Here is a 24,282-nt window from a genome sequence, read left to right as displayed (position 1 = left end):
TGAAATCCTAAAGATCAATATAGACGTCACATCATATAATTATAGCATCATCAGTATATTTATAGTTTATCAGTGTATTTATCGTTTTCAGTAGAATATAACGAAAGGGGCTTGATTTTGATCCTTAAACTGACCACCCCCCACAGGCCTGGGTGAATGGCTCCACCCGGCGGCTGCGTGATGACGTCCCGTGTTGGCGCGGGAAGTTGGTGGTGGTGAAAATTAAACGGAAGTTTTATTTGGGCCCGATCTTAGAGTAAATCGGTTCCTATAAAGGCGGAGAAAGTGTGTTTTCCTCCGTGAGTAGCAGAGACAGCATGCCCGCAGCGGGGACATGAACTGGGATCACCTGGAGCTCGACCAGAGAGTCGTATCTGCTGTGAGAAGAGGTAACAACCGCCGCCCAACCAGACTCCTTAAGGAAAAGTCACAGTTTAAAGCTGAATCGCTTTTTGTGGAATATAACGGTCTTACATAACTTTAAACACTCTGATAAAGTAAATGTCTCATTGGCTCGATTGTCAAACACTGAATGGAGTTACTGGTTTAAAAGTGTACCTTCTGTCCTACGTAGTTGGGGCTAAATCCGCCTTAAAGCTGCCACATTTTGTGTGAAGTTTCTTGTCCTAAAAACTATGAGGACTTAACGTTAAGTTCAGAGCGCGCTGTGCCAGAGCTGGTTCCGATGAATCAGTTGTTTCATTGCTCAGATCAAACGACCACAATAAAAGCTCTTGAGCCTTGAGGACACTAAAGTCCTTAGGACTAAGGTCGACGTTATGCTGGATGTCGGCAAATGTTCATTCTGACACTGACTTTTTTTTTTATCGACTTTGGTTGGAGTCTCTTTATGTGTTGTGTCTTAATAGAAACGAACCTGCCACGTTTATTGTAGGTATTTTCTACAACAACGCTTTGGCAGATATTCAATTGTAGTTCCCTAATTGAAACTGCTTCAGTCTTGAGCTCTAGCAGTCATACAGCATACATCGACATCCCATAAACATCCTGAAGCACAGTACTTCATAATGAGAAAACTTTGTTTGCTTATGAACTAGGCCACATAACAAAGGCAGATTTCGTATGGAGTTTGGTTGGACCTTGGTCAGACAAAAGTGTGTTCCTTGTAAAAGCTGAAATATTAGCTGTCTGCTCCTGTAGGCGGTTTTGCATGGGAAAATTACGTTTATTTGTTCAAATGTTGTTACCATGGTAACCCTGTTTTTTTTTTTTTTTTTTTTTTTTTCCCCTCCAGCCAAACTGAAGTCTGTTAGAGAGGTTTTATGCTTTTCTGGTCCAGACCTGCAGAGACTCACTGGCCTGTCTCGCTCTGATGTCCAACAGCTGCTCACTGCTGCTGCCACCACCTGCAGACGACATCCTCCAGTATCTGGTTGGTAAGGAATGAGTTCTGCTTTGGTGTCACAGTGGGTGATCATATTATTATTGTTATTAGGTTTTATTTTGTGTGTTTTCAGCACTTCTGCTCTATCATGGAGAATGTCGAAGGCTGGAGTCTGGACTTAGACTTGGTGTAGGCTGTCCTGTTCTGAATGAACTTCTGAGAGGGGGTCTTCCTGTGGGGGGTGTCACTGAGCTGTCTGGAGAAAGTGGAGCAGGAAAAACTCAGCTTGCCCTGCAGCTCTGTCTGTCTGTACAGTACCCAACGGAGCACAAAGGACTGAACTCAGGTCCGTGAACATGTGATTATTGTGATTATGGCTCAACCAGGTCCTATGTTTGTGAAAAATGTCAAATGCAAAGGTCAGAAATATCTGCATAACAAAATTTTTCTGCCAATGTTGTGAAATCCTAAAAAGTCATATCAAGGGCACAATAATTCCTGCAAGGCAAGATATCGAGATAGATTTTGTAAAGTCTGGAGATTTATCTTTGAGTCTTTTAAATGCTCAAATGACAGGACCTTAACAACCTCTTTACCTATAACACTCCTGTGTATAATGGTATATGTCTATATAACATATTTTTCATATAGAATGAAAAACACTAAATGGAAAAATGATGGACAAACCCCTGTTTTTGTACAGGAGCGGTTTATATTTCCACCGAGGACTCATTTCCCATCAGACGCCTGCAGCAGCTGATCAGAGAACAGTCCAGTTTGCGCTCTGATGTCCCTCCATCGTTGATCAGCAGCCTCCAGTTCAGTGACCACATTTATATTGAACATGCTGCTGATCTGGTGGGTTATTACACTGGCGCCAGATCAGAGAGTACTTGTACATTAAAGATCTGTTAATCTACAGGTCTCTCACCTGTGTCATTTCAGGAGTCTCTCCAGGTATGTCTGTCCCGGCGTGTCCCCCTCCTGCTGGCTCGTGGTCTAGTCCGGCTCGTAGTTGTGGACTCTGTTGCGGCTCTGTTCAGGTCTGAGTTCCAGGCTGCTGATTGGCTGGAAAGGAACAAACAGCTCATTGCCTTCTCCTCCACTCTGCACCACCTGAGCCAAGAGTTCACAACACCTGTCCTCTGTATCAACCAGGTAATTTACACATGCACTTCTGCACTAACTCGGACCTTACCCAGGATGACCTTAAATCTGATTCAGCGGTTCTCAATTTGCTTTGTAGTCACCAAGAAAATGAATTTAAATCAAAAAACAGACTAGCAGACCTCATCAAACGGGTCACTGTGAAGTATGTCTGGAGATTCTCAGTCGTCCAGGTGAAGTTATCTAGAGGTTGAGTCATGGCAACTGGACTTCTGGACACCAAAAAAACTAGAGGTCACTGTGAAGTTTCTCTGCTGCGTCAGAACCAGGTCCTCAGCAGGTCCAGAACAGTCTACGCATGGTGATGTAGCCCATAGACATAAGCCTAAGGTTTAACAGATCTCTGTCAGTGGTAGGAAATGGGCCCCAGAGCTGTGGTTCATGTGAATTCCTATTCAGTTCTCTAGTAGGCACTGCATGGGTCAAGGACAAGCCCCAGGTCCTGGTGATACCTGGGCCAGTAGAATTGCAACCACTGTGAGGCCTTGGTAGCCCCAGTGTCCTGAGTCCACAGCTGGATTACCCACCCCAAGGCATCTGCTAGAGACAGTGTGTTCCTACTGAAATGTGTACCAGGATCTGGTCATTGACTCAGGGCATGTTTAACGCAACTCAGTTCTGGTCTCTGTGCCACCACACATGGGGGTTTACTGATCCACTTTAAAGCTCTGGAGCAGAACAGAAACAGGCCAACCACCAATGTGGCAGGGCGCTTCCACTCAGCCTGTGGTCACGAACATCACTTTCCCTTTGAGCTCCGTTATAAAAGACATCTCAAACTGTTGATGTACAAATTCAGGTCAGGTATTAGTTTGAATGAGAAAAGATTTCTGTTTCTTAATCTTTGAGCCTAAAAAAGTTTGACTTCATCACTGAACATTAACGACTTCATTCTCTGCATTTCATCAGTGGAACTGCCTATGATTGATTGGTGATTATTACAGACCAGTAACTGTGTCTCTGTGTGTTTCAGGTCACAGATGTTTTCAGCAGCTCACGTGACACTTTAGGGTAAAGACAGTTTCTTTAACAATGGTTAGAGTTTAATAAAATAAAGTGTATTAATGGATCTGTTTTAAAACCATATTCTATTAACAATTGACTTGGTTTTAGAAAATGTTAATTTTAATTATTCTTTGACATTCTCACATGGGATGTGTTAGAATTATTTAGAGCAATAACTTTTTGACAACAGTCATACAGAAACATTTCCAGCATAGAAATTTGTTGGTTATTTACTTTAATCAGATTTATTCTTGCAGCCCTCTGTCCTCCAACGTGTCACCTGCACTGGGTTTGGCCTGGGCCAATCAGGTGATGGTTCGACTGATGATGTGGCGTCTCCAGGAGACGGTTGTCCGTGGTGACCAGAGCAGCGTCCTCCGCAAGCTGGAGGTAGTGTTTGCTCCTCACCTAGCCCGAGACAGCCGAGACACTGCTGTCTGGAGGGAGGGTGTCCAAGGGGTGTATGCGTAAATATATACAGCTACACATAATAAATATATATATATTGGCTATATATAATGTGTACAACATACGTGTGTATAGTGAGAGCTGATTTAAAGACATTAAAGTTTGTATATATACAACATGAAAGTGAAAGTGACTTATATGGCCAAGTATGGTGACCCATACTTGGAATTTGTGCTCTGCATTTAACCCACACAGCAGTGAACACACACTCACACCGTGCAAACACACCCAGGGCAGTGGGCAGCCAATGCTGCAACGCCCGGGGAGCAGTTGGGGGTCCGGTGCCTTGCTCAAGGGTCATCCAGGTGAAGGTATCCAGAGGTTGAGTCATGACAACTGAACTTCTAGTTTTTAGGTCGAAACGTTTCAGACTGATGAAGCCACTTGGATGAGTGGCGAAAGGTTTCAACCTAAAAACTGAAAGCCCAGTTGCCATGACTCAACCTCTGGACATTATTAGACACTTTTCCTGGTCACTTTATAAGGAACACCTGTACACTTATACACTTGTCGTGCCTGTAATTTTCAGTATTGGTTGTTCTCAATATAAATGTACACGCACACACATACACACACACAAACCCCCCCAAATAAATAGTTAATTACTTTATTACTTTATTAATTACTATTAATCAATATTATTTAAATAATCTCAAATTTAATAACTGCTGTAACAACTGAATTTCCCCTTGGGGATTAATAAAGTACTTCTTCTTCTTTCTGTTTTGTCATTGGCCTCAGTAGCTTCATCAGTTGGTTTCACTCCACCAACCTGAAAGATAAATTGGAGGTTCCATACCAGCTTTTTCTCAGACTGATGAAGCTACTTGGATGAGTGGTGAAACATTTCGACTTATAAACTAGAAGTCCAGTCGCTATGACTCAACCTCCAGATATCTTATTAACTGATGTCAGACTTAAAACAGCAGATTTTTAGTGGAAGTTCTGAACTGAGAAAGACTGACACACATTTGTCAAAATGACTCCACAAATGTTCATTTTTACTGAAACCTCTGTTCTGTGCTACAGTTTGCAGATCCCAGAAAAGTTTCATGTTTTATTGAAACCGTATGTGTAGGATTTTTTTATTTTCAGCTTTCACTTGTTTTTCTGTCAGTGCGCATGCGCGCTTCAGCTGCACGCAGATGTTGTGTTGTCTTTCAAAATTAAAGTACACGCATCAGAACGGTTATGGACAATACGTTTTCACAAGTGTCAAGAGGAAATGGTTATTTTTCTAGATAGTGTTTTAACTCGTTTTGTTCTCTGCTGGTATCGATAAATTAAATTTAGTAATAACTATAAGTTAACATTGAAGTAGCTCACCCTTTATCCAGTGTACAATTTTTCTGTAAACGATTTTGTTGTATTTATGTTCACCTGTGTTGTGGCGTACATGTGATGCATGAAAATCCTTGAGCGTTTCCTGTTTAGTTAAACTGATTATTAAATAAGTTTGAGATAATTATTCGAATAATTATCACAGCTGCGACTGCGTGCAGGCGGGACCTTTATTTTGGAAAGGGCCGACAGGAAGGGTGACCGAGGCGCGAGGTTGGTGGTGATGCGCAGCTAGTGAAGCTTCAGAAAAGACGTCTGATCGAAAATCAAAGATCGAAGAGCAATAGAAGGTGAGTGATGATTGTTTACATCTGCAGATCAATTGTTTATCAATAAATTGCATAATCAATATAGTGTGATCAGAACGGACTGATGTCATTATTACGGTAGACTGCAGCAGCTGATCAGCATATTTTTGTATCGATCCAGACTGATTGACAGTGTTTTTATCTTTTGAAATTAAATTCTAAATTCAACAATAAATAACACGAAGGCTGACGTCATGAGATTACGGAGGGCGGATGCTCTTAGTTAATCGATGATGCTATTGATCGGTTTGGCAGTGCATACGAACAGCTGAACCTGGATGAGAGTCGGGAGTGAACGTGACGTTATCGAGATCATTTTGGTCTGACATGGTTCTGGTTCCTCGGGGGGAGACTGTTGCCCTGAAGCGCAGGTTTATTCTCGGGTTTAGTCTTCGGGACCAGAACAGTCTCGGGTGTAACCGAGGTTGGACCAGGAAGTCCATTTAAACATGGATGCGAGCGATCCACGGACTTTGAGGTGAGCTTAAGGATGGATCCCTGATCGGGTCTAGTGGGCACAGGCACAAGACCCCCTGGACTAGAAAATACGTAGGGGGGTTTAACCTTTAATTTGGAAGAAAATCAAATGACCACACCTGGACGTAAAAGCCGCAAAAAAATTAAAAACAGATGCAAGCTGAATGTAGTGATGCAAAACCAGTAAACATGGGCACAAACAGGTTAAAAGCAGATGCAAAAATATTACGTTTCTTTCTTGGTACCATCTGTGGGTGATTTTTATAAGAAGCCTTTTTAATGAAGTAAGGACCCTCAGCCAACCTTGTCAGTTCCTGTCTGCCTTGCCCTTGTTAATTTATCTGCATGTGATTGTTATTGTTTGTATAGTCAAACATCCCTTTGCAGGATAGTCCTGTGTGTTATCTTGCTCTGTGGGATGCAGAGAACCATAAATCAGATCTGTTGTCATGTCAGAGGAGGTGAAATGCAGCTGTGGCGACTGAAAGGATTGAAGTGACACACATTTTGTTGCTCAGACACTTTTTGCCTCCATTTTTCAGCATTTTCACAGTTTTTGCAGAGCTGCCTTGCTTTTCATTGTCCTCCAGCAGCAGTTCTTCTTCTGCTGTGGTGAAAAAACATGCTCCCTCCTTTGACACTGTAGCCAATAGGAATCCAGCTGATCCTGGTTTCTATGGTCAATATGTTTGGGCCAACGTAAACGGCTGATCCACAATTTGATCTTGGATGCGTTGAGCCACATGCAAAGAATGGGGCCCTGGACTCTGAAGGACAAGAAGGTTCAGGTGTGATGTTAAAAGTCGATGCTAAAGTGGCAGACACACTTCAGTTTATCTTCATAGCAGTTTACCTTCTGACAGAAACAGACATAAACATCTGATGTTGTGTTGTGCGGTTTGTGTGAATCACAGGACTGTGGGCTCACCTGGTGCCAGATTGCCGGTCTGCACCTTTGACCTGTTGTCAGGGAATAATAAATGTTCACCTTCACGACTTTAATCAGTCAACATGGAAATTATTTTCTTCACTGCTGCTTTCAGAGTCTTTCTGTATTTCTGTTAAAACTCTGTTTCCAGATGAAGTTCTGTATGTCTGACTGAAATTCATATCCTGTTTTCTTTTTTGCTGTTTTAAAATTTGACTAACCATCAATTCCTATCTCCTCTACTAGAGGGTGCTGTGACCATGACTCCCTCTTTCTTTCTCTCATTGTTCCTCCTCATTCTCTTGAGTCCCGCCTCCTCTGAGACCATCAGCCCCTCTGTGGAGGACCTGACTAATAGAAATGCAGACTTTGCCACCCGGTTGTTTCGTGCTGTCGCCAGTCGGACCGATGACAATGTCTTCCTGTCTCCATTCACCCTGTGCACTGGACTCGTGGCCCTTCTGAGCATCACCAATGGGCCAACCAGGGACCAGCTGCTGCAGGGACTCACGCTGACTGGACTGGATCCCCAGACCCTGCCAGGTAGGTCGAGGGTCTAAGGTCAAGGGTCAGAGGTGGACGTAGAAAGTGTTTTGACTGCAGAGTCTGTCTCTACTGCTTTCAGATCAGTTTCAGATTCTGAGGTCCACCATCCTGCGGGGGGGTGGAGCCACAAACCTGCAGCAGAGTGTGACCCTCCTCCCCGCTCAGAGCTTTGGGGTATCCTCGTTCAATCTGGATCTGGTTCAAACAAAATTTGGGGGGAAAGTTCAGAGTGTGACCTACACTGCACCGCAGGAAGCTGCCGACACCATCAACCGCTTGATCCAAGAGCAGACTGGAGGCCAGGTCCAGGAGCTTGTAAACAACCTCGACCCCAAGACCCAGTTATTGCTTGCAACCACTGCTTCATACCAGAGTATGTACCACCTGTTACCTGTGGAAGGGTATCGGTAACACCTGAGTCCCTGAGACAAAAGACAGATGAATTTCAGTCTCAGGCAGAGGCATATTTGTTTTTGATAAAAACTTTAATTAACAGATGTTAGGGTCAGGATTAGGGGGGTCATGGTGCACTGTGGCAACAGGTCCCTGTGTCTGTTGACTGTCCAGTCCTTCATTTCATGTCACTAGAACCAGATTTTGTAGCATGTGGTGGCCCAGTTCAGACTGTCCTTTAGCATGTCTTTTATTCAGGATGAGTGTTTCTGTCTGTGTCTCAAATAAAGTTTTTCTGTCTTTTTCAGCCATGTTCAGTCCATCCTTTAACTCATCCCTCTCTCAGGACGAGCGGTTCTACGTGGACAAGTATCATGTCGTCATGGTTCCCATGATGTTCAGATCTGATAAATACTTCCTGGCATATGACCGCTCGCTGAAGGTTGGTGTCTTGAAACTGCCATTGACAGATGGGGCGGCCATGTTGGTCATTCTGCCCGATGAGGACGTGGACATCACTGCTGTTGAAGAAGAAGTGACGGCCGAGAAGATCCAGGCCTGGATCAGACAGCTCAAGAAAACGTGAGACACCTCTCATTATATCCTCGTTCCCTCCCAGCCTCACTCATTACATCTCTTCTGTCATGAGCTCCATTGCTGATCTCTTCCTTCCTTTTCCACATGGTTCCTTCTGTTTTTTATTTTCTGTAATCTGCTATCCTTCCAGCTTTCTTCCACTTCTCCTTTCCTTCTTCCTCACTTTATTTTTTAACGGTGAGATTATTGAAATGAATGCAGACTTTAATACAGAAAATAAAGCTCAATCAATGCTGTTGATAAACAAAAACAAACTGTTTTCACTTTGAGCTGTTTTTGATTTTGTAAATAGAAAATTGGAGGTGCAGCTCCCTCGCTTCTTGTTGGAGCGCTCATACTCTCTGAAGGACATCCTGCAAACTCTCGACATCACTCAGGTGTTTCAGGACGATGCTGACATCAGTAATTTGGGCGAGGGAAAAGGTCCCAAACTGACTCAGGTAATTAAAGAAGCTCACAAATCAAATGAAATGTTATCAAAGCTAACGAGAACCCAGGCGTCTTTAGAGAAGAAGCAAATATCTATTTGATAGTAGCTACAAGCTGGATGGCATGGTCCATCATTGAGTTTAGTGCTGAACATGTCTGGTGTTGGGATGATTAAAGGAGAAATGTGGAGTTTGCAAACCAGTAACCACCTAGGAGGAGTTTCCTACTGTGGAAGCTAATGTTAAGTAGTAAATAAATTAGATTAAAACTGCACAGACTCAAAACCAGCTTATGCTCTGTTGCAGTGACCATCTTCAGAGACAATCCTTATTTTTTAGCAAGACGAACTCTTTCTTTTCTTTTGTAATCTCCCTTTGGCATCAGTAAAATCATGCCCCTATGTTAGCTGATTAAAAGCAGCTGTTCTCTGTATGAAGTTTCTGCTTTAGGTTAGTGGAGTTAATCAAGTATTATAAATAATAGATTCATTAGAAGTGTTGTTGCTGTTACAGGAAACATTTTAGTTTCCAGCTTAGTTTACATGCTCGTCTGCATTTGAAAGAAGGTTCCAAGACTTGCAGTTTTATTTATCAAAAAAAATCCTTGTGCAGTCAGTACCATTGTTCTGGAAAAGATCTGTGGTGAATTCGTAATCCTGAATGTTTCAAATCACTGTTTTAGTCATTTCTCTAGCTGTATCATAGTTAACTCCTCAAATCAGTTTGAACAGAACTGTCACTGAGTCCCAGGCTTATTTGGACTGGACTATACTGATGTAGTTTAAAGCCATGCCTTTACTGAAATTAGTTTTGTGTCTTTTATTGCAGATGAGTGTTTTATTTCAGTTGAACCACAATGACGGAAATCAGTTCCATTACATGTTTTATTAGATTTATCAAAAATCACCCGGACTGCTTGTGTTTTTGTCATCAGGTGTTTCAAAAATCTCTCATCTCTGTCGACGAGAGTAGTGATGGCGTCACAACAGGAGGCGGAGTCAGTGTGTTCTCTACTCTTCCTCCTCGCCTGACCATCAACAGGCCCTTCATCTTCGTCATCTACCAGCAGACCACCGGCAGCCTGCTGTTCATGGGCCGAGTCATTGACCCCACCAAAAAATAAAACTACACAAAGTTTACCTGAGCAAGTCCCACTCACCTGAATCACAAAAAACACATTTCTTGTTTTTCCACTTTGAGTCTGTAGTGTTCACTTCCACAAAAAACCCAGAACCCCCCCCCCAAGTCCAGGATCAGGATTACTGGAATCTTAACATAATTGAAATGAGAAAATTTGTATGACATTAAATTAGATTTGCTTTTCCAGACATTTCTCTGTAATTTCAATTTCTGACTCATCCTCCACTAAAACGTCTCAGCAAGGACTGATGGATTGTGATGAAAATGTGTTTAATTCACTTTCTAATACTATAGCACCATCATCAGGTCAGAACTTTATTTGTCCTTTTCTGTGGTTTATAACGAAAGACCTACATAACAGCCAAATTTATTACCTTTAAATCAGAGAGAATTATTTTTATTTCCCTGTGATACCTCTGTGGTTCCACAGCAAAGCTCTGTTCTTGACCAAAACAAATCCAGGAAAAATCTTAGATTTTGTAACATCACATATTAACAGGAAAGTAATACTACTCATAATCTGGTGGTCTTAACTGTTGGTGAGTGTTTGGGATAAAGTTTGTCCCTCCCACACACTCAAATGTAAAGCTTGAGGTTCACCTTCAGGGGAGATGTTAAATGTTAGTTACAGGAGTGACTGCAATTTTGTGAAGGTGTGTTAAGTTTGAACATTAAACTAATAAACGATATCCCATAAGCCTTAGACTTTGTATTTAGCACTGATTAGCATGTTAGCTGTATGTACTCTATGTAGCCATGGCTGAAAACTTATTTAACAATATTTAAATATGTCTGTTTAAAACCACCTGCAGTACAAACATTAAAACGCTTTTCTGTGTCCAGAAACAGTGAAAACTCTTGTATCTCTGCGGCCCCCCTACACAACATGTGACATCAAACCTCACTGCAACGTTTCTGTCCAATCAACACACAGAAGATAACTTCAGATTATCTTCTGCATTTTTCCAACTAATATCAGCAGCTGAAAGTCAATAAGGACACAGCAGCAGTTTGCATGTGTGAAGTTTACTGAACCAATCAGCCAACAGGATGAAACATTAGAATACACAGTGCACAGTCGATACAAATAGAAATAGTACTCTACTGTCTCAGTTGCTGTAAGGCAGAGATGATATCGTGTTGAGTTCTGGTAATGTCCTAAAACCGTTCCCTGATTGGCTGATGGCCTGGTGGAAGTATGATGAAATCATCATCTTCAGTCTCTTCCTGACTGGACGCTGAAAGAGTTCGACTTTCTGTTTCTGTCAATTAAAAAAACAAACAATTTGTAACAACTGAAACCATAAAGTTTTACAAGATAAATCTGAGTCTTGTTTCAGACCAAAGCTAAACCAGGTTTAAGCTAAAATACAGCATGTGAAATGACTGAATTATATAAGAAATAAACCTGGACATCAACAATTTCAGACCTGAAATGTGTTAGACTAGTGTTGATTAAGATTAGGGCTAAACCAGCTCATAACCAGGTTCAGCTGGACAAGCTGATGTGGCTTTGAGTCCACATCAGCGCTTAAATTTATTAAATTAATCCAGGTAGTTTAGTGGTGGGAGGGATTCAGGGTCACCTGAGACCAGTTTCCTCAGGTGACAAGTGTTGATTCATGCAAATGTCTGTGATTGGTTGAAAATTGTTAGAACTATATTTGGGGTTATGCCTGCACCTTGTCTGGGGAATTTGGGATTAGAAACTTGAAAACCATGTGAGGGTTCTATCAGCAGAATATTTTAGTTTGAACTCACATCGACAGTTTTCTGGACTGGCTGTCCTTAACCCCGCACCCTCTGTCCATCGTTTTACTGCGCTGGTCCAAGGCAGTGGTCCTCTGGTCTCTCTGCTCTATGGTACTAGTTCGGTGATCTCTGTTGTCCAAAGTACTGGTTCTGTGGTCTCTCTGGTCAATAGCATTGGTCCTATAGTCAGTTGTACTGGTTCTCTGATCCATCGTATTGTTTCTGTGGTCTATGTTACTGGTTCTGTGGTCTCTCTGGTCTTGGGTGCTGCCCCTGTGGTCCAGTGTACTAGTTCTGTCCAGGAGGCTGGTGGTGTTGCTGCGGATCAGGACTGGCATAGAGGATGTGGACTGGGTTGCCATGGTGAAGTGGGCAGTCCTCAATGAGTCCTCTAAAAAAGACAGGAAGACATGGAGTGACAGTCCAACAGCTCTGAGAACTGATACCTCATCTTTGTTAATGATTTGGTGTAGGTGAGGAGGTGCTACCTTTGCTCTGTAACATGGAGGCTTTCCCACCTCCTGATGTACTGCTCAGTTCTTTACTCTTCCTGAAACACAAAACCAGAAAACAGAACATTAGGAACGCCTTGTTTTGCTCCATGTTTGAACAACCATGTTGATAAAGTTCTATAATAACATAGCACCAAGTTTTAGGTTGTCCCTCTAACCAGACCCACCAGTGATGTCAGAGTGCACTGACCACAACCTGAGTAGGTCTACATCACTACTGCAGGACCAGACCTTCTACCACCAGATGTCAGTAGTGAGTAAGTAGAAGCAGCAATGTCCTCTCTGCTCCAAGACTGCTGTCATGTTTCATTTAGATGGATGAGCCACTTAGGTCTCTTTTGGACTCGGACAAGCTGGTGGCTGTTGTAGATGTCATTGCTATTGTTGAATGGGTCTTGCACAGTGGTGACATGACAAACCAAGGTCTTAAAGTGCATGCAGCATGCTTAATGTCATTACAGTGGATGAAAGGTTTGTTAGAACTCAGGACAAGGGTCTAGGTTGACAAGAAGTGGACACAAACCAGCCACAATGAATAAAGCAGCATCCTGCAGTTCACCCTCAACCCTAAACAAGACCCTGAGATACCAAAACTTGTGGTTGGTGTTAAGTAACAGTTTAAAGGGAAGGAAGTCTGATAGGTCTTACAGAGGTCGGTCTGAGTTGGCAGGTTTGGATGTTGTCGGTTGACTGCTGAGGGATCTGCTCCGCGACAGTTTAGCCTTTCTCATCTCTTTACCTTAAGAGGAAGAAAAATCATCAGTATAATCTTTGCCTCCATATTCTAAACTGATGTTATATCTCATCCTGAACGACCTTAAATTACTACCACATGGGTTCTGAGCTAAATAAAGCTGATTTCATACATATTACCAGAGGACAAGGCAGCCCCAGATGAAGACACAGACATGGATTTGGTTGCAGATAGATTGGTTTTACTGTCTCTTCCTGATGGAAAGATAGTTTAGAGACAAACTCAAATCAATAAACTCCGAACACTAACCAAAACTAGCAAAGCAGAGATCCCTTTAATTCAGATTTAAACATTCCCCTGTCAATTATTTAATGCAAAATCAAAATGAGATGGTTTAGCTCACGTTTTCTCTCTGTATGTTTCTCAGAGTTCAGTTTGCCTTCACTCTGTTGGCGCTCCAGCTGTTCCTGACAACACAGCAAATGTCATTTAGACAAAACAGACAGTGAACTGGACTGAAGATGAGCAGGCTCAGACTGACCATCTCTAGAAGCAGAATCTCCTCCTTCTCCTTCTTCTGGTCCAGTAAGTCCCTCTCCTGTTTCTTCTGAAACTGACACCAGATACCAGGTCACAAAATTGAAAGAAAACACTGTGATATATTTCAGGGTTATAAAATCAGTTGCTTACAGGCTCTGTGAGATCCAATTTGTCCAGTTCCAACACTGTCTGAAAACCACAATGAACACAGTTTATACATCTTTGACCATTAATCATTTTCATCCCTCAAGGCCAACAAGCAAAACTAGTTCTTTTTAAACTACTGTAGACTAGAGTATAGAGTGGAGTCTACAGAGAGACCAGAACTACAAAGTGTGGTTTCTGGTAGAGAAGATGTTACCTTGCGGATGGTTGCCACCACATCCTTGTCCTTCTCTCTGCAGAGGAGTTTCTGCACACAGAACTCAAGCTGCTGCAGCAGTTGTTTGTCAGCTGGCAGCCGGAGTGATGAACGCAACCTTGGCAACAACTGGCACAGCTTGTACCTGACCAGTGAACAGGTAGACAAATGTGTCAGATCTGATGTCAGGAATTTGGATATCACATGTCTGAGTGGTGATAGAGCTACCTGACATTGGCGACTGGGTCATGGACCAGTTCCAGTGCTGGGATCAGGAAGTGATTATTGAAATATTTTCTGGAGAAAATCTCAGTGGCCATTTCACAAACGTCAAGAAACCTCAGACGGTTCCAGTAGCTCCGACCCTGAGCCAGATCTAAGAATCAGAAACATGCTGAAATGAACCAATGTTCTATTCTCCTTCTTGTAAAAAGTCTGTTCAATGAGTTTTCTGTCCATAGCTGCAGCAGTCACTTAACTTTCAGGAGTTTATAGTAGATTCAAAAAATCCTTTTAACATGCATCACACTGAGGTACCTGGAGTTACCTGGTAATGCATGGTGCACCTGAGACTTAAGAACCAGAGGGTTCTGACCTTGGATCAGTCGCTCCATCATCTCCTGACGCTGCTCCTGTCTGCGGTTATAACGGAGAAACGTGCAGAACGTCCGAGCTGCCTCCTTCTGAACCGGCAACACTTTCTGCAACCAGAGGAGAGGTCAACTGTTGGTTCACCTGGTTTATCTGGTTCTATTGTGTCATGTCTTGCCATGTTGTGTCTTGTGGTGCTGACATTAGTGGTGAGGATGATGAAGATGCGAGGAGTGAAGCTCTGGTGCAGCAGTTCTCCAGACAGTAGTCTGGCCAAGCAGCTGTAACGCTGCAGCAGCTTCTCATGCAGCCGCCAACGCAGAGAACAGCCGACCTTCTGCTCCGCCAGCAACAGAGCTGACAGCAGTTCCGACAGCTGATAAGGAAGAAACAGAGAACCTCAGAAGAACGTGTAGGAAATGCTAGTTTTAGTGTTGGAAGTTTGCTTTCTCACCTTGTTGTCCAGCATCAGGTTTTCTCCTTTGGACAGAACCACCTCCAGTGTCTCTTCCAGGTGAGTCATCAACGCATCCAACACCTCAGCAACAACAATAAGAGCTTTAGTGCATATAAAATTAATATCTGAAATAAAAAAAGCACCTGATTCAGGTGACAAAATGTTAGTGTGCAAAATAAATTGGTATGTATTACTACACAGGCACACACAAATAAAAAGTAAATACAAAACTATCAGTCAGATCTGTAGCAACAATCACTGCAACAAAAACTACTACTCGTAGTTAACTGTTTTTTCAAACCATGACCTCGATACAAGGTTTTTCCTGCCTTCTGATTGGTGGAGCAGTGTTGGCATACTCTCACCTCCAGCGCATCATCCTGCAGCAGAGCTAGGAGCTCTTTGTGGACCACCTGGACATCTGAACTCAGCAGCTTCACCACCTGCTGGGCGAGGCCAGGGCCAATCAATAGATAAGGAGCCATCATGTGACATTAGAGAAAACAAATTTTCTTCTAAACTATAGACATGCACTGTATTCTGATCTGCAGGTCAGCAGCAAGAGAACTCAAATGTTCAAATACTGAACAATGTCTTTCTTTCATCTTATTTCTCTTAAACTTTGTGTTGGGTTTTCTTTAAGGAGAAGCAGAACTACAAGATGGTGATATCTGTGCATCTGTCCATCTTTGTCCTGTTCCTCATAGAATGAACCTTTTAAAGACTCAGTGATCTCAGGACAAAGTTTACCTGTGTAGCTTCACTACTGTTCAGACTTTGACAAGCGATAAACATCAGGCTGGTACTGCCACAGTATAATCTTATCTGACCTGGTGGAAACTGGCTGCAGCACTTCTTCGAACGCTGACCTCTGGGTCACAACAAAGACTAGAGAATGAGGGGTAGAGCGCAGACAGAAAGTGGGCCGACTCAGCAAACACCACCATGGCCTGGAGAGAAATAGTAAAAAATTATATTTGATCTGATAGACTGAAGGTGTAACTGAACTCTTTCAGCTCTGCTGAATATCTGAGTGGCTTTACTGGGAAGTTGAAGCAGCAGTTACAGCGGATCAGTGTTGACTCATTGTTGCCATCCGTCTGGTTTCCTTCAATCTGCGGACCAGCAACACACAGTGCCTTAAACCTCTGTAGCAGCTGGCCCTTCTGATCATCTGACAGTGAAGCTGGAACACAAAATGACACAGGATAGATACCATGGAGCACACAGCTATAAACAACAACCATAAAACACATGTAGGCTGGATGGAGAAACTTCAGAAGACCCGCAAGAGTAAATAGCTGATCGAATTAACAAGGATTGGGACAGAATCCACATCAGTCTTCCTGAATGTGAGATTTAGTTGTCCAGAGCTTTTTTCTTTTTTTTTTAGCAGCCTGACCTTTGGGTTTAACAGGTCTGATCAGCAGCCTCCCCCACTACATGATCCAGCTCACCACCAGGTGGTGACAGGTCTGCACTACCTGACCCCCAGGACTGAGCATCTGTACGGCGACAAAGGCAGTCAAAAAAAAACACAAGTTGGTTGTTAATGTCTGACCTCAGGTTGAGGCTCATTAACCACCTTATATTCAAATATGTTGCTTCTTATGAACAAGTCTTCTGCTAGATCTCTGCAGGTCATTCAGGTCATCTCTGCAGGTTTTTGCAACACAACCGTTGAAGTCCCCTGCAGGATCATGGCATCCTCAGGTGACTCCTCAGGTGGCATCTTCTCAACAACTCTAAGATGGCTGGATACTCTGGCTGTTCAGTGCATAAACACAACATTCAAAGCCTAAGACCTTCAGTCTCAAAATTAACCTTATTCTCGGATGAAAATGCCAACACAACACTCTCAACAGCAGGTACATGAGCATCACTACACCTGCCCATTGCCTTTCACCCCAGGAAGCTCCAGAAAAGGATAGTCCAGTCTCCTCTCAAGAGTTTGGTTCCAGAGCTGGTGTTGCACACAGAGGCCATTCTAGCTCATTCCCCACCAGGGAAGAGACAATTCACATCTTTAGAGCCACTTTCAAATCTTGGGATAGGTGGTGATGGTCAGAATGGTCTCTTTATCTTGAGCATGACTCAAAACATTGTCTAGTTTTCTAGCTGTTTACAGACATTAATGATGTTACAAGTTTGGATAGGAAGTTATTTTATAAACTTAATCCATCCATCCATCCATCCATCCATCTTCTATACCCGCTTTTCCTGTTCAGGGTCACGGGGATCCGCTGGAGCCTATCCCAGCTCTCTCTCGGGTGGAAGGCAGGGGTACACCCTAGACAGGTCACCAGTCTGTCGCAGGGCCACATATAGACACACAAAGACAGACAACCTCACACACTCACACTCACTCCTACGGGCAATTTTAGAGTCACCAATCAACCTGACATGCATGTTTTTGGACTGTGGGAGGAAACCGGAGTACCCGGAGTAAACCCACGCAAGCACAGGGAGAACATGCAAACTCCACACAGAAAGGCCGGGATGCGAACCCACGACCTTCTTGCTGTGAGGCAACAGTGCTAACCACTCAGCCACCATGCTGCCCCTTTATAAACTTAATGTTAGTCTTAATTTACCACAAAGTCTCATAAGTATCTGCCAGCCTTCATCTAACCTCATATGGTATTTGGGGTGAATATGACCATATTACCTCTATTCTCTCTTCATTGGCTCCCTGTTTCATTCAGGATTGAATACAAGGTTGCCATTCTTACCCCCCCCCCCCCCCCCCCCCCCCCCCGGGGGCATCTATGGGGATGCCCCTCCCTATCTCAAAGAACTCATTACTTCACATACATCTACACGCAACCTTCGCTCTGTCTCAGGACATCTTCTGAAACCTCCAAAGATCAAGCTTCATACTATGGGAAATCGGGCTTTTTGCTCAGTGGCACCTAGACTATGGAATGCTCTTCCAGGGTATCTGAGGATGCCACAGACTGTTAATGATTTTAAAACTGGTCTTAAAACTTATCTTTTTATCAGAGCTTTTGGGTTGAAATCATTTGTAGCACTTTGAGATTTGATTCAAATATAAAGTGCATTATAAATAAAAAGTATTATTATTATTATTATTATTATTATTGTTTACTCTGCTTTAACTTTAGTAGCGTCTAACTTTACTGTTTCTACTGTGTGAAATCAGTGAGGCTCACCTGTTAGTCCACTGCAGAGCTTCCCAAACTGGAATGACAAAGACACCATGACAGCTTCATCCGCTTGTGACTCTTCACATACCGACATTACCAGAGGAACCACCACATGGATTCTATCATCTGAGAAAGGAGATGGCTTTAAAAGTGGCATCTATTGACTGGAAGGCACAACTTTACCTGTTTTCACAGGCAGACTCACCACTGTCAATCATCTCCATCAGGTTGATGATGGTGTCAAAAGCAGCAAGGCGGACGCTGCTCTGCTCATCTCCAGCAAGCTCCACCAGTTCAGGAAGGAGCTCTGTCCTGGTGTCGTCCACCCTGATGGACAGATAGGAGACCGCACAACTGCAGGGTGTTTGGTTTGTATTTGGTTGGAGTTGGGTCAGTGTTTGGTTTTTTTTTGGTTGAAGTTTGGTCTGTGTTTAGTTGAAGTCTGGTTGGTGTTTGGTTGGAGTCTGGTTGGTGTTTGGTTGGAGTCTGGTTGGTGTTTGGTTGGAGTCTGGTTGGTGTTTGGTTGCTGTCTGGTCGGTGTTTGGTTGGAGTCTGGTCAGTGTTTGATATAAGTTTGGTTGGTTCTTGGTTGGAGTTGGGTCAGTGTTTGGTTAGAGTTTGGTTTGTTTTTGGTTGAAGTTTGGTCTGTGTTTAGTTGAAGTCTGGTTGGTGTTTGGTTGGAGTCTTGTTGGTGTTTGGTTGGAGTCTGGTTGGTGTTTGGTTGGAGTCTGGTTGGTGTTTGGTTGGAGTCTGGTTGGTGTTTGGTTGGAGTCTGGTTGGTGTTTGGTTGCTGTCTGGTCGATGTTTGGTTGGAGTCTGATCAGTGTTTGATATAAGTTTGGTTGGTTCTTGGTTGGAGTCTGGTCAGTGTTTGATATAAGTTTGGTTGGAGTCTGGTTGGTGTTTGGTTGATGTCTGATCTGTGTTTGGTTGGAGTCTGGTCGGTGTTTGATGTGAGTTTGGGCGGTGGTGGATTGGTGTTTGGTCGATGTTTGATTTGAGTTTGGTTGGTGTTTGGTTGCTGTCTGGTTGGAGTCTGGTCAGTGTGTGATTTGAGCTTGGTCGGTGTTTGGAGTCTGGTCGGTGTTTGGTTGGAGTCTGGTCGGTGTTTAGTAATGTGTACCCAGTCGCCCTGGCGATGCTCTCCAGTTGACGGCACATACAAGCTCGGACCTCGAACTCCACATCCTGACATAAGGACCGTGCCAATGGCAGCAACTCCTTCTTCACTCTAATACACATTAAACACAGCTGTTAGTGTCAGGCCAGGTGTGACGACACACCTAAGCCCAATATACTGAAATATATACCATGAACTACATGAAAACTACTTTGCAGCAGCTCACATGTGAGAATCAAACTTGCAAGCGACTTTTCCTAGAATACGACAACTGGCCAGACGAGCCTGAAGAGGGTGAGACAGTTGAGACTGATAGAGGAGAGGGGTCAACACCTGGAGAGACAGACAGGTAGACAGACACAGAGAGGTGCCCAGGCGGGTAGAAACACAGTATGAAGATAAAGCTGTTCAGATTGTTTCGACGATGTCATTTGGTACTGCACACTGTTTTAAACAGGCGGTTCCTGTCTGACCATTAATTACCTCTTGTTTGATGGTCTCCTTGGGCAGAGCATTAATGGCCGACAGCAGAGTCTCCAGCCAGGCACTGCTCACCACTGTGAACAACAAACACGTCAAAGTCAGCATCAGGGACAGGAAACACTTTGGGCCTGTGGCTCAGTCATTGGTAAGGCTGAGGTGTATGTTTTAAACCCGATGTCTGGATTAAAGTCAGCTAAATCTGAATGATACTACTTAAATTTATTGTCTTTATTTGTATTTCTGTGATTCAGGTGTGCCTACCTGGATCTCTGTGGTTCAGGTGCAGCAGGACTGTCTTCAGGATGGAGTAGGTATGGGTGTGAATCAGGATGATGTCATCCTGTAAGATGGTTAAAAATGATGCTGCTGCTGCCAGCTGGATTTCAGCTCCAGATCCATTCAGGACCTCCTGACAAAGATAGGGCAGGTTACCTGTACAACACACCTGTCATTTCCAGACGTTACTCTGCAACACTGCCCTCCTTTGCCGACCTACAGCTGACAACAGTACATTCACTCTGACCGATCTTACGTACCCGGACTTTTGGTACAACCCGTCGAAATGTCTCAGCTGGATTCTGGCGAACGAGACTTGGCAGGTTACTGATGACACTCACTCTCTGCACCTCCTGACCAACACTGACAACAACACAGGAATTGTGACAGGACGTAACAATCAAAAACACAAAGACCTACAATTGAACCCAGCGGGACTCTAGAAGAGACACCTTGAAATAAACATATTTGGAATTTGGATCTGAATTTAAAAGTCCCAAGATGTCTAACACAAATACAGTCGTCTACCTGCATAACCCTGCTGTTGTTTGCACATTATATTTATAGCTTTGTATTCAGAAACATGTCCAGCATAATTTGTTAGTTCATGTTTTGACTGAGTTCTTCCATGGGTTTTCTCCAGGTCCTCTGGTTTCCTCCCACAATCCAAAACATGTATGTCAGGTTGATTGGTGACTCTAAATTGCCCATAGGAGTGAGTGTGAGTGTGTGAGGTTGTTTGTCTCTATGTGGCCCTGTGATGGACTGGGGACCTGTCCAGGGTGGACCCCTGCCTTTCACCCAAAGAGAACTGGGATAGGCTCCAGCTGATCCCTGTGACCCTGGTTAAGGAATAAGCGGGTATAGAAAATGGATGGATGCATGGATGTTTTGACTGATCCTCTACAGTTCAGGATCACTAAATCCTCCAGTTTTCAGTCTCTGGTTTCAAAATCTCAGTCCAGACGCTGAATGATTTCAGTGAACTAGTTCAGATGCTCTGGGATCAGGCTGCAGGATGATTACTTTCATGTTTAATTTGGCCCAGGATGAGTGGAGGACCAGAAAGGACTGAAGTGCTTTTCCCTCCACCAGGGACCTCTTACGGCAGAGCTCGTTTCAGTTTTAGGTTTTATTTATTCTGGATTGTGACTCTTGGCCTGAGAACTTATGTAAAACACGTCAAACATCAAGACTTCACCTGAGCAGGTAAACAGCTCTCTCGATGTCATTCAGGTCTTCATCCACAGTCAGCTGATCAATCTCCTCGGCTGTCTGACAGCAAACACACAAATCAGAAACTAAAGAGAACAAAGCAATATTGTGTTACGGACATGTGAGGACCTGACAAAATGTCCTCACAAGGTCTAAAACATCAAAATAGTGACAGCAGAGACTGAAACACTAAAAACAATGAAACAGGCAGACAAGATAGAATGCTTTCGGTAATAGCTAAAATATACAGTTTTCACATCAGTTAATCATCAGTGCAAAACCCAAATTGTTCAGTTTACAACCATTTCAGACAAAGGAAAAACAGCAGATCTTCAAAGGTGGAAGTAAAATGTTCGTCAGTTTGTTTAAAAAAGGAATAAACACAGGTGTCATGTTGGACTCTAGGTAAATGTGATACCTTTCTCACTATTTACTGTCATTTGACAAGCCAGTCAATTACTCCATAAAATAACCGACACATGAATCCATAACTAAAATAATCAGTGACAGCCCTACCTGAAGCAGATGCTGATGAGTCAGTAATCTATTGATAATCTATTGATATTTCAGCCACCGGGTTTTCTCTGATGCTTTATGTGCAGATACAACCTTTATACTTTACCTTTTCGGTTGGTTTCTAAGCAGCAATTACAACAGTGTGGTTACTGTGTTGTGTTAGTAGACCGACTGTGTGTCTAAGCTGTAATACACACACACACACACACACACACACACACACACACACACACACTGCATGTGTGTTGGAGGATACGGGGGTGTGTGTCTGCGTCATCATGATGTCGGGGGTTTCCTCCTATAAAAAGACTCCCAGCTGAGCTGTCTGCCACGCGTCATCACCCATATCCTGAGGCCCCACCCCCCACCTCCACAGATTCAAATGTGAGCAGAAGAATCATAGAAGAAAAAGGAGCAGAGGAAGGATCTGCAGCACAGACAGTGGCCATTATACTGCCTTCCAAATGTCTCACTGAAAGATGTCTCACAGAAAGATGTCTGCCCACCTGTCTCACTGAAAGATGTCTGCCCACCTGTCAGTCCACCTGCTTGTCCACCTGTCTCACAGAAAGATGTTTGCCCACCTGTCTTCCCACCTGTCTCACAGAAAGATGTCTGCCCACTTGTCTCACTGAAAGATGTTTGCCCACCTCTCTCACTGAAAGATGTCTGCCCACCTGTCTGCCCACCTGTCTGTCCACCTGTCTCACAGAAAGATGTTTGCCCACCTCTCTCACTGAAAGATGTCTGCCCACCTGTCTGTCCACCTGTCTCACAGAAAGATGTCTGCCCACCTGTCTCACTGAAAGATGTCTGCCCACCTGTCTCACTGAAAGATGTCTGCCCACCTGTCTGTCCACCTGTCTCACAGAAAGATGTCTGCCCACCTGTCTCACTGAAAGATGTCTGCCCACCTGTCTGTCCACCTGTCTCACAGAAAGATGTCTGCCCACCTGTCTGTCCACCTGTCTCACAGAAAGATGTCTGCCCACCTGTCTCACTGAAAGATGTCTGCCCACCTGTCTGTCCACCTGTCTCACTGAAAGATGTCTGCCCACCTGTCTCACAGAAAGATGTCTGCCCACCTGTCTGTCCACCTGTCTCACAGAAAGATGTCTGCCCACCTCTCTCACTGAAAGATGTCTGCCCACCTGTCTGTCCACCTGTCTCACTGAAAGATTTCTGCCCACCTGTCTCACTGATATATGTCTGCCCACCTGTCTCACTGAAAGATGTCTGCCCACCTGTCTGTCCACCTGTCTCACAGAAAGATGTCTGCCCACCTGTCTGCCCACCTGTCTCACAGAAAGATGTCTGTCCACCTGTCTCACTGAAAGATGTCTGCCCATCTGTCTGTCCACCTGTCTCACAGAAAGATGTCTGCCCACCTGTCTCACTGAAAGATTTCTGCCCACCCGTCTCACTGAAAGATGTCTGCCCACCTGTCTCACTGAAAGATGTCTGCCCACCTGCCTCTCCACCTGTCTCACTGAAGGATGTCTGGCCACCTGCTTGTACACGTCTCACTGAAAGATGTCTGCCCACCTGCCTCTCCACCTGTCTCACTGAAAGATGTCTGCCCATCTGTCTGTCCACCTGTCTCACAGAAAGATGTCTGTCCACCTGTCTCACTGAAAGATGTCTGCTCGCCCGTCTGACTGCAGACAGAGAGAAACTGCGTCATGCTGCGCAGGGAGCGGGTCTCCCCTCTGCCTCCTGCCCGGAGGCTGCTGATCTTCCTCCCACTGACTCACAACATGTCACCTCCATCCTTCACATGTCCCGGTTCTCAGCGTGTCAGCATTAATGCATTCGGTCAGGCCGTGAGGCTGTCGGCCGGGAAATACCTTGAGACTCCTGCGGATCGGCCTCTCGATGAAGGCGAGCTCCTGCAGGTCCTCCAGATGTCCGTACAGCAGGCTGGGCTGGTTCAGAGTCATTCTGCTGGAGAACATCTGCTCACTGGAAATGGCCCAGTTTGGTACTGGTGGTTAGTGGAAGAGCAGGCTGCGGACCGCGGTAGCGACCATCCCTGGTGAGGAGAAAGGGGAACCGTCAGTCCTCGCTCGATCTGCCGGGCGGAGGGAGCGTCACGCCAGACTCTGTTCAAAATTCTAATATTATAAGGGCCCTGAAGAAATTTAGATTGAAAGCAAAACACTTCACAAATTAAACACCCTCAGCTTTTCTAATCGGTGCGCATTGTGAGCCCGAACTGACACTGTGTCAGTAAATCCTCCAGCTGTCTGGTGAATATCCAGTTCGTTCGGGTGAGACTGGCAGCTCCTACGCACAGCCAACGTGAGCCCAGACTCCGTTGAAAAAAATAACGTTTTAATGCCCGTTACTCCAGCGACCTTGTACACTTGCTCTCTGTTTTGTGAGGGAACGTCACTCTAGACTCCGCTCAAAAATCGCACTGCAGAATTTTTTTTAGTAATTAAGAAGACGGTGA

The 24,282-nt window shown here is 44.1% G+C and overlaps 3 protein-coding genes and 1 long non-coding RNA gene across 11 annotated transcripts; 3 read left to right on the top strand and 1 right to left on the bottom strand.

Moving 5' to 3' along the window:
* Positions 1-195: 195 nt before the first annotated feature.
* xrcc3 (X-ray repair complementing defective repair in Chinese hamster cells 3) lies at positions 196-4,103 on the top strand. Its single transcript, XM_026308223.1, has 7 exons — positions 196-389; positions 1,256-1,393; positions 1,479-1,691; positions 2,049-2,203; positions 2,291-2,503; positions 3,486-3,523; positions 3,775-4,103. Exons 1-7 carry the CDS (start codon positions 335-337, stop codon positions 3,986-3,988), a joined length of 1,026 nt encoding a protein of 341 aa, XP_026164008.1. The 5' UTR covers positions 196-334; the 3' UTR covers positions 3,989-4,103.
* A 1,202-nt stretch (positions 4,104-5,305) lies between these two features.
* LOC113131200 (protein Z-dependent protease inhibitor-like) lies at positions 5,306-10,989 on the top strand. The gene is made up of 6 exons (XM_026308222.2): positions 5,306-5,616; positions 7,286-7,582; positions 7,665-7,958; positions 8,287-8,560; positions 8,868-9,015; positions 9,938-10,989. Exons 2-6 carry the CDS (start codon positions 7,300-7,302, stop codon positions 10,124-10,126), a joined length of 1,188 nt encoding a protein of 395 aa, XP_026164007.1. The 5' UTR covers positions 5,306-5,616; positions 7,286-7,299; the 3' UTR covers positions 10,127-10,989.
* A 164-nt stretch (positions 10,990-11,153) lies between these two features.
* ppp4r4 (protein phosphatase 4, regulatory subunit 4) lies at positions 11,154-23,810 on the bottom strand. 7 transcript variants are annotated; one of them, XM_033325094.1, is made up of 25 exons: positions 23,675-23,810; positions 21,298-21,371; positions 20,357-20,459; positions 20,082-20,229; positions 19,821-19,894; positions 19,564-19,670; positions 19,341-19,448; positions 18,423-18,544; positions 18,224-18,343; positions 16,094-16,236; positions 15,881-16,000; positions 15,416-15,493; positions 15,048-15,131; positions 14,796-14,969; positions 14,550-14,703; positions 14,231-14,378; positions 14,003-14,147; positions 13,792-13,830; positions 13,643-13,714; positions 13,505-13,568; positions 13,281-13,355; positions 13,056-13,146; positions 12,384-12,445; positions 11,905-12,286; positions 11,154-11,405 (listed from the first exon to the last, which is right to left on the bottom strand). In XM_033325094.1, the coding sequence occupies exons 1-25, from the start codon at positions 23,780-23,782 to the stop codon at positions 11,360-11,362; spliced, it is 2,841 nt and encodes a 946-aa protein (XP_033180985.1). In that variant the 5' UTR covers positions 23,783-23,810; the 3' UTR covers positions 11,154-11,359. The 7 variants fall into 7 exon arrangements, 6 of the variants coding, with proteins under 6 accessions (XP_033180985.1, XP_026163998.1, XP_026163997.1 ...); XM_026308213.2 differs by having other exon boundaries at positions 13,505-13,562; XM_026308212.2 differs by having other exon boundaries at positions 13,643-13,708.
* LOC113131203 (uncharacterized) lies at positions 13,563-20,186 on the top strand. 2 transcript variants are annotated; one of them, XR_003295763.1, is made up of 3 exons: positions 13,563-13,686; positions 19,848-19,978; positions 20,072-20,186. It is a non-coding gene; the product is annotated as an uncharacterized LOC113131203 (long non-coding RNA). The 2 variants fall into 2 exon arrangements; XR_003295764.1 differs by lacking the exon at positions 13,563-13,686 and adding an exon at positions 18,406-18,585.
* Positions 23,811-24,282: the final 472 nt, after the last annotated feature.

This window comes from Mastacembelus armatus, unplaced genomic scaffold, assembly GCF_900324485.2.
Source record: "Mastacembelus armatus unplaced genomic scaffold, fMasArm1.2, whole genome shotgun sequence".
Classification (NCBI taxonomy): Eukaryota; Metazoa; Chordata; class Actinopteri; order Synbranchiformes; family Mastacembelidae; genus Mastacembelus; species Mastacembelus armatus.
Note: the sequence above shows the minus strand (reverse complement) of the source record. Positions and strands in the feature narration are given on the sequence as shown.